The sequence below is a fragment of the Mesoplodon mirus genome, assembly GCF_964341445.2.
Source record: "Mesoplodon mirus genome assembly, chromosome: 18".
Lineage (NCBI taxonomy): Eukaryota > Metazoa > Chordata > Mammalia > Artiodactyla > Ziphiidae > Mesoplodon > Mesoplodon mirus.
In genome coordinates, this window is record NC_138994.1 from 46,691,526 (window position 1) to 46,701,280 (window position 9,755).

Here is a 9,755-nt window from a genome sequence, read left to right on the forward strand (position 1 = left end):
GACTTAATGAAATGATATTAAAGTCTTAAGCAACTCCAAAAGAATGGTTGTTATGGTGAAGGGAGTGGGCAGGACGCCTGGGTCCCTGAGGGGAGCAAGGGCTGAGGAGGGGGGAGAGTGAGCCAGAGGCTAAGGTCTGGAGGCCCCTGTCCCCAAGGGGGAGCAGCAGATTTAGGGTGAGCTGGGGGCTGGCCCTCTGGATCGTGGTGGGAAGTGGGGAATTAGGGCTGGGGGCTAGGAAAAGGTGAGAAGAGGGAGGACATTTCTGTGGTCCAGGTCTCAGCCTGCTGTCCAGAGCATCCGTCAGGGATGGAGAGGCCAGCCGGGGGTGCAGAGCCCCTGTGCCAGCAGCCTCCCTGCTTAATGTGCCCGGGGCCAGTCCCGTGAGAACCAGAGTAGATTCATCTTCAGCCCTGACTCATCCCTCTTCCCCCCTGCACCCCCCACCACCACCAGCAGACCCCCACAGGTGATTTGTAGCTGATGCCCTCACGATGGTAGCACCAGGAGGGAGTCCGTTCCATGACTCAAACAGCGGAGAGCTTCCAGGAGAGGAGAGAACAGAGGCCAAGAGATGGGGAGCCAAGCACCAACCCCCCTCCCCCAACCCGTCCCATCTCACTCCCCTGGGGACCCTGGCCCAGCCCCAGTCCCCTTGGGGTGGTGGGAATGCAAGGACATTTGGCTGGGCTGATTGATGAGGGAGGAAGCAGCCACTGGGCACTGAGGCTGCTGTTTGCTGAGCACACAGATTCCTCCCCACTCACCAGCTGCCGCCCCCTGAGGTTGCTCAATCTCCCCACCACCACCACTAGCCACTTGGATTGGGGGGAGCTGATGCCCGAGTTTCTGATGGCAACTGAGGGGAGTGGGAGAGTCAGACCGTGGAATGCTTCGATTCCTTCTGGGAATCAGGGGACCCTAGGACCTGATCCCCTCAGAACTCCCTACAGGACTCCACCTTCGCTGCTGCCTTTCAAACATCTCTCCTGTGCTGAGTTTTCACTCCCATTTATTCTGTATCCTTTTCCCTACCCCCACCCAACTCTCTGAGCCCATCCCAGCTAGCCCCCTGCCTCCAAACCAGCCTGCCACATTTCTCCCAGCCTGCCTACAGATCTTGAAACTCTCTGTAGGGAAGGGGATGCCCCATGTTTGTGACTCCACTTAGGAAGCTCTGTTTTTCATTCTAACTACATTTCCAGCTGTGATGTCAACCATTCCCCATCAGAAATTCGCACTGCAACCCTTTGCTCTGTTCTCCTTTTCTTAAAACCCTCAACATAGACCACAGACACAAACATACATACCTCAACCTAATTTACATCCTGCTTCTGTTTGGAAGGATGGAAAAGTGTGAGCTTCTGTCTGCAGCACAGCCCCCAGGACAGCCTCCATCCTGTGCTGCGTGGGGGCTTTACGTTCTGTGGTCCCCAGCTCTCTCAGATCCTTTACTCCCACTCTGCTCTAGACTCTGTACCAGCAGCTGTACCACAGCCCCAAAATCTCAGAGCATTATCCCTGCCCTCCCAGAGCATAACATTTAGTTGAGGAAAACACAGCTCACATCCGCACAAAAAACAAAGGGGACCCCCTCCCGCCCCAGACCTTAAAGTAAACGTTTATATCTTTTTCTATAAAACTGGTGTGTTTGCTTGTCTGGAAATGTATTTTGTGTGCTGATTTCTTTGTATTGATTATAATGAAGTAAAAAAGCATGTTTTTAGGTCAAAAAAAGAAAGAAACAAACAAACAAACAAAGGGGAAAAAATGGAAGATGAAGTTAGATCAACTTCCTAAATGTGGATTCTTCCTTGGTCACATGCTACCCTACACGCTGAGGCTGGGGAAAGACAGGACACACCTAGAACATGTATGTGGTCATGATGTCTTTCTCACTATTCCCAAGCCTGTCGAGATTTCACCTCTATGCTTTGCACTTGCTGTTCCCTCTTTCTGCTCTGCCCTTCCCCATAGTGCCTGCCTTCCATACTCATTATTCAAGGTCCTGAACAAATGTCACCTCTTCAGAGGGACCCTCCTGACCTCCTAACTTAAAGCATCTTCCTGATACTCTCCATCTTCTTCACTCTGTTTTTTTATATCACTTATCACTACCAGAAATATTATGTTGTTCCCCACCAAAATGTGGACTTCATGAAAGCAGGGGCTTTGCCTTATTCGCCTCATACTACCAGTGCCTGAAATAGTACCTGGAACAAAGTAGACATTTAATATGATGCTGAGTGAATGAATGAATGAATGAATGAATAAATGAATGTCTTTCTGTACCTCTTCTTGCTTTGTTGTACTTGTTACCCTAGGAGTGTGTTTGTGTGTTTGTGCCTAGAAAGCGAATAGGATGGCATGTGTTTTTCTGTGTGGAAGTCACCTGAGCTTTCAAATAGCTCAAAAGATCACTACACATGTGGAAGGCTCTAGGTCTTGCGTTGTTAATGTCTGGGGAGAGGAGAGTCTATAGATGCCAGTTCTCTGAAGGGGTGTGTCCCAGGGTAATGTGCAGAATGTGCTGTTCCTCTCCCCAGCTGTGCATCTGTCCCCAGGTGTCTTCCTGTGTCTCAGCATGTTATGATGTCTCGGTTGCTTTGGTGAGATGTTTGTCTGTCACGGAGACTATTTATCCCCACTTCTCTTCCCTCTCTTCTCTCCACCTGTGCCTCTGGATATACGTGTAGGGGAGTCTTCCTTGGCTCCCTTGCCCCCTCGCACACACAGCCCTGCTCCAGTTGTGGACCCCTCCCTCTCTCACTGGGCCCTGTTGCTGGGCTCTGGGTTGCCATAGTGACGGTTGCCAAGTCCCTGAGGCTGATAGCCAGCGATGGGGCTGTCGGCTCCATCCACGCGGGAGGCTGAGGGGGGCTTCCCATTGTGTGAAGAAGGGGATGTTGCCATGACAACCAACCCCCACTAAGGGGCAGGAACCCACCCTTCCACACCCCCTCCAGCCTCCCCACCTCGGGCAGCTCCAGTGTGGGCTTAGAAGGCAGGAGTAAATTCCAGACAGCCCAGCACCTGGCCTCCCAGTTTTCAACTCCCCTCCTACAGTGCCTGCACCTCTCGGGACCCAGGCATCTTGCTCAGACAGGGGGAGGGGCAGGGGTCCCACTGGACAGAGGAGGGGCAGGAGGACCCCTTGACCTCCAGGCAGATGGGAGACAGCGGGAGGGGACCTAAAGTCAGGGGAGGGGCGGGCAGGTCAGAGGTTGTGACCCCCACCGACTGGCTGCAGCGATGCTCCTCACGGCTGCTTTTGTGGTTGGAGAATGGGGCTGAGTCTAGGGGACTGGGCATCTGGGTTTTGGGGGGAGAAGAGCCTGGGTTATGGGTACACAGGGAGCCAGGGGATAGGCAGCTTGATGCCTGGGTCCCTGAGTCTTCTGGGCACAGGAGTGCCTTGGGCAGGGGTGGGAGGGAATAGATTGAACACGTGAGCATGTTTTTTCCACTTTGTTTCCGACTAAGACTTGCCTTGAATCTGGTACTTGGTTTAGCAATAGACACTTGGGCTTTCCCCCATGTGTGAACGTATATTCACAGACAGCCCCATTTGGATGTACTGGCAACCCACTGCCACCTGGGTTCCTCTCTCCCTCCCCTGGCAGGGGCTGCTTTCCTCAGCCTCCTCACCCAGCCCATGACCACACCCCCCTCCACCAGCCAGGCCCTGTCCACCTCACCCATCCAACCCAACCCCCTCCCTACCCCTTGGTTTCATGCAATTCAACCCTCAGCTGGAAAGCCGTTCTAATCACCAGTTCTCTGCCCCAATTCATGTCCAGTCATTCTCCAGCCTTCTCATCAACTTTTGAAGTTTTTTATTTTTTTTGGTTTTTGTTGTTCAAATTTCCCTTTTACAGTAAAACTATTGAGGTGACGGCCATACCCCGCCACCTCCCCCATGGCAATATCAACTTCCTGTTCCCTGGAAGGAGCGGTTAGAAAAATCAGGAAGGAGCTGGGAACTACGGCACCAGAGAGACAGCTTGACCTCTGGTGGACAAAGCAACCATCTTGGCTGGTGATTGAGGTGGCCGACGTGGTGCCCAAAGGCAGCTCTGACCTAAAGGAAATGAGCTGGGAGGAAACTGAGGCAACACCCAATTGTGCACTAGTGGGCAGGAAGAGGTATCAGCTGGTCACTATGGAAAGAGTGGCTGTTGCTAAGGACCACTGTCAGCTAGACCAGTCAGTAGGCCACCATTTTGGTCACTAAGAAGGGAGCTGTGTTGAGTTTGAAGGGAGTAGGAAATGGAGAATGTGATGAACAAGACAGCCATCCAGGTTACTGGGGACAACACGTGGGTTCTTGGGGTCATCCTGTTGAGTAACAGAGATTATACTGGGATATGGAAAGGGAAGAACAAGACAAATTGAGCCTGCCATGGCAGATGGCAGCCACCTTAGCTGTCCTAAAAGCAGCACAGAGAACAAGGGAAGGGAGATCCTGGCACATGACACTGAATACTAGGAAGAACCTCAGTCCACCCGATCTTCTTAGAGTAAGTTCCAGCTTCCTCCTGAAATGGGAAGTTCTTCCTGCCCGCCCTTCTCCACAGAGTAAGAACCATCCACCTCCCCCCACCCCCCAGACTAAGCCACTTCCGGTTCCAGCCAGACCACTTCCTATTTCAGAAGTGCTACTTCCTGTCCTGGATGAAGGCACTTCCAGTTCCTGCTGCACTGCTTCCACTTCCCAGGCCACTTCTGTCCAGGCCTGGTCACTTCTTGTCTGGAGCAAGTCACTTCCTGTTCCAAGTGGCCCATTCAGCATCAGACCAAGTCCACATGTGTCCTGACTGGTTCATAGCTTGCTATTGGCCACTGGACAAAACGGGACACTTCTCATGGTAGCTGTCATGACCCAACCACCCCAAATGGCTGGAGTAAGTATGTAGAGGCCTGGGGCAGGGCAGAGGAGGAGGCCCTGCTACCCATGCCCTGAGCTGGGGTGGAGTGCCAGAGCCTTCCCCATAAGGCCCCCATTTTTGGCAGACTGAGGGGAGTGGTTGGTAAGAGAAGTCAGAAGAGGGAGCTGAGGGGAGAAATGCTTTGACGCCCCCACCCTGGGAGATGGGAGAGGTACAGGATAAGAAGCCAAGAGGGTAAATAAAAGGAGATACAGGGAGGAGGATGCTAGGGAAGAGGAACAGACCTAGAGACAGAAGAGAGAGACAGAAAATAAGAGAGAGAGGAGAAAAGAAGAGAAAAACAGTGAGAGGCAGAAAGAGGTGCCAACCAAAAGACAGACTGTTCCCACCCTTAGCTCTCAGTGGGTGAGGGGGGACAAGGATCCCTGGGTCATGGTTAGACCAAGAGGCTGAATCTTTGCCTCCTCCCCAGGGGAATAGGACCCAGGAACACAGAGACAGAGAGGGGCACACACAGCCAACCAGATGGCAGGCGGTCGTTGGGTGGATGTCTTAGGGGATCCTAAAAGTGGAGAAGAGGCGAGAGCCAGGAGGAGCAAAGGAGCTGGGGGGGCAAAGGGGGCCAAGGAGATGCTAGAGGTGTCCCTCAAAACCATGAATTAAACTGGAGGAGCACCCCACAAAGGGCTGGATCCAGGAGAGCCAGGTCGGAGGAGCCCTCATACCTTGTAGTAGATGTTTGGAGGGCTCTGGGGGGGCCCATCCTGCACGATGTACACAGGATGCCCATAGTCACCACTCACCTTCTCATAGTGGGGACAGAAGGGGGGGTCTGCAGCCCCACCGCCCCGCAGAGCTATCCCTAGCTCCCCAGGCTCAGCCTCCCTAGGTCCCATCCCGCCTCCACCCCCCAGGCCCAGAGACCCTCCCCTCCCGAAGGAGCCAGGACCAGGGTGGCGACTCTCCGAAGGCTTGGCCCGCCGTCTCCGCCAACACATGGCACCCCCAGCCCCTGCCACGCCCAGCAAGAGCAGCGCCAGCCCCCCTGCTGCCCCGGCCACTGCGGGCATGCTGGGAGGGGGCAGGGGGCCTTCAGCACCCCGGGAGGTTGCATTGCTGGTGGGGTCACCTGGCAGGGAAGGGGTGAAGGAGGAAAGAGGGGGTGGGGCTGAAGGAGCCACCCGGGCATCTGGACACCCATCCTTGCGGGTCCCCATGGGTTTCCCCAGCAGTGCCCAGGCCCTTTGGGGACCCTACTTCCCCTCCCCTCCAAGCCCCACTCGGAATCCAGGTGTGTCCAGCCCTTCAGCTCCATGCCAAGTAGTCCTCCCCCCTTCTCTGACAGCACTGATTGAGGCACTGACTTGGCTAATTAGTTTTAATTGAGTCTTTTCCTCATTTGGCTTCCATTCCCCTCCCACCCTCCCATCCTCTCTTCTCCTCTTTCCTGTATCACTGCCCCCAAAACTGAAGAGGGAGGGAGGGAGAGGGGCAAGCTAGGGCAGCTGGGGTCCGAGAGCAGAGGAGGCTAGGGAAGACAGGAGGCTGGACCCCTGGCTCCTACCTGCTGTGCTCTCCTTCCCAGGCTCCAGGCTGTGGGCCACCCCTCGGTCTTTTTCCATGGGCATTTCAGACACAGGCTTTCGGGGGGCAGCCCCTCCTCGGGGACCTGGAGATGGGGAAGGGCCAAGAGAGGGGCTGAGACAACAGCCCCCTGACCATGATGGTGCTGCCCCTCGGCCCCTAGGAGGTGTGCCCCAGCCCCACTCACTTTGTCCCACTCGAAGAAGCACCTTCATGCCTCTAGTGAGGCACACACCTCCCTGCAAGCTCTCCAGGCCTTCCCGGGTTCCATCCGATGTGGCTGGGATAGAAGAACCAGAGGGAGAAGTTGGCGTTCCAGAGTCTACCCCTATTCTGTCTCCATGCCTGGTCCCAACACCACCCGAGGTGGCTCCCGTGGTCCCCTCCCTCATCTGCCCTCGATCCCAGGAGCACCTCCCACCTCGACCCTGCCAGCTACCCAGCAGTACCAATTATGTAGTAATCGTGGTGTGAGCGGAACTCGTGGCCCCAGAGGTTAGGGCTATACTCCTGGAACTTGATGGTGAAGCGGAGATCCAGATCTGGCCGGTCACAAGTGAGAAGGAGGTTTGGGGCAGGGGGTGCCTCACAGCGCCGGCCCTGGGCACCCCCTACCAGATACAGCTTGTAGAACTCGTAATTAGGAGAGGAGTGGGGGCCAGGAGGCCGGGCCCGGGGGCAGAGCAGGTCTAGCCGGTCCCCGATCTGAGGGTAGAGCACGTAACCACCCTCTGCCTGGAACCTATGGGGAGGGGGGCAAGGTGGATAAGGATGAGAGGTGTCAGAGGTCTGGTCCCCAGAGCTTTGCCTCCCTCACCCCACATCCCTGCAAGACAGCCTTTGTCTGAGTGCCTGACAGAGCAGGCACTAAGGTCTCTGGGAGCTCACGGAAGCAGCAGGAAGCCAGGCTCAGAGGTCTCCTGCCCCTTGGTGTGCCCAAATGCACTCTTCAGCCCGCCCTCACCACATGCACACTGCCATCTCTCGCTCCATCACCAGTCCTGTTGCCATGGCAACAGGATGCCAGTTACCAAGGAGCTGGCCTCTCTGGAACCACACAGCCCACCCCTCCCGGGTGATTTCACTATTCCATGGCAGTCAACCATGGGGGCAGAGCCTCCCCTCCCACAGGCCACCACTGAATTTCAGTGATTTCAGGGCAAAGGGGGCAGGGTGGGGGAGGGGGTGTGGAGGGTGATCCAGACCAGAGTTCCAAGTAGCCAGGCAATGTAACAGGACACAAATGCCTGGTCTGGCAATGGCCCTAAATGGGGCTAATCAGAGCAGCTGCCCCAGACATTTCCCTGCTCAGTACCCCACTTCCCCCAGGTCCCACACTTCTTAGGGAAAGTGCCCTATTGCTTTGGAATTGAAAGAGTTGACTTTTCGACCCACAGCTGACACAAGTCTGCATCTCCCTCAGCCCCGGCAGCCACTGGCCCAGCACAGCCACTACTTGCCAACAACTGCAGACAGGGTCTCAGAACTTGGTCACAGGGGACCGCTGCTTGGTATCTTCCCAGACTCCCAAATAACCCCCTGCCTCCCTGCCCCAACATCCCAAAGAGCTCCCAGAACACCCTAACTCCATTTTCTCAGCTCTATCAGGATAAGCCTAACTTACATCCTCACACTGCTCCTGATACTCCAACTGCATCTGGGAGTTGGTGGGTAGGAGACTGAGAGGGGAAAAGACATTTGAGATTAGACCCCAAGAGATATGGGAGGGAGGCCAGGACAGGAAATGTGAGGGAAGCTGTGAAGTAAAGAGAGGAAGAATAATTACCCTAGTTCTCCTTTAATGAGCATATAATATGTTCAAATACCTTACCTCTAATCTTCATAAAACCTGTAAGGATTGAGGATACAAACTCAGAAAGGTTAAGTGACTTGCCCAAGGCCACACAGCAGAAAGCAGCAGACCTAGGATTAAGACCTAGGATTTGATGAGCTCCAAAGCACACCCTCTTTGCATGGCCTCACACAGCCTCCCCAGGCAATTAGGAAGTTTTCAAAACACAAAACTCTTTTGCTAACGGGGAGTAGGATTTGCATGGAGGCAAGGGACCCAAATGACCTCCCAGGGGTTCTGTGCTACTCTGTGTGGCTTGAAGTTTCATCTGACCCCTGGCCTTTTTTCAGAGCAAAGCAAGCATGCCTCAGAACAGAGGGTCTGATGGAAGAGTTTGCAGCAAAGATGGGGGAGGCGGCAACGGAGTCCTCAGGACTCCAGGTGCAAGAGGGAAAGTGGGGGCTTTAGGGGGCTCCAGGCTTCTTCCAGAAAGAAATCTCCAAGCCAGGAAGGCAGGAAAATCTTCTGGTTGGGAAATTGTTCCATCAAGGACTCACAGACCCTCTGGCTGTGGGCAAGAGTTAGGAGACGGATGTGTGAAGAAGGGTCAAAAAGCCTTGGGGGAGTTGTCCCCAGAGCCCCCAAACTGAGAGCCCTTCCCTCCCATTTCCACCACTGAGTCCCTTCTGGAGAGGGAGGCACCCTGCCCTTCCTCTCAGCGCCTCAGCAGCACCTACTCAGCTGCTCTCCTGAGAGCTGACATTAACCAGGCTCCCTCTAAGCCCAGCCCCCGACACCACACAGGTCTCCCACAAACCCAAATAACCACTCCACTGCCCTCCCGGCTACCCATGATCTTTCAAATCCTTGCCCCTTGGGGGTCTTTCAAACTCCTGACACATGGTTGTCACCACCGGCATCCAGCTCTGTGCGCGACCCGCGAGTCTGGCTCCCAAGACCACCTCTGTCTGGTTGCCCATCAGCTCACATCCGATCACCAGCACCCTCCCTCCGCCTCCTCCCAGCTCCGAGAACCCAGCCCCCAAAGTCCCCAAGGCTTCCAGACTCCCTGCCCACAGGGTGTGGGGTATCCCCACCCCCGGGCCACTCACCTCTTATTCGCCGAATTCCAGTAGACGGGCTCCAGGCTGAGCCCAGACACCAGCCCCAAAAAACCGAGCAGCAGCAGGGCCCCTACTCGCACGCCCCCCAGCCCAGAATGGGGGGCCCCCATGACCCCGCCAAGGCCTGGGGGGCGGGGCACCAACTCCCCCAAAGTCGCTCACCCCTTGGGGTGACTGTCTTGGCCGCCCGGGCTATTCTGCCCCGGCCACCCGGGTGGCTGATGCCCCCCGCTCCCACGCGGACCCGCTTCCTGCTCCGTCCGCGTCCCCTCTCCGGAGCGCTCCGCCCGCAGAAGCCCTTCCAGGGGCCGTCTGCAGGCGCCCTGCGCCCCCGGCCCACGCGCCGGCACCCCGGTATTTATGAGC

The 9,755-nt window shown here is 55.7% G+C and overlaps 1 protein-coding gene across 1 annotated transcript; it reads right to left on the minus strand.

The window, feature by feature from the left end:
• Positions 1-5,608: 5,608 nt before the first annotated feature.
• EFNB3 (ephrin B3) lies at positions 5,609-9,548 on the minus strand (the record flags this gene model as incomplete). Its single annotated transcript, XM_082604855.1, has 5 exons — positions 9,378-9,548; positions 6,923-7,215; positions 6,661-6,753; positions 6,454-6,558; positions 5,609-6,018 (listed from the first exon to the last, which is right to left on the minus strand). Exons 1-5 carry the CDS (start codon positions 9,497-9,499, stop codon positions 5,609-5,611), a joined length of 1,023 nt encoding a protein of 340 aa, XP_082460981.1. The 5' UTR covers positions 9,500-9,548.
• Positions 9,549-9,755: the final 207 nt, after the last annotated feature.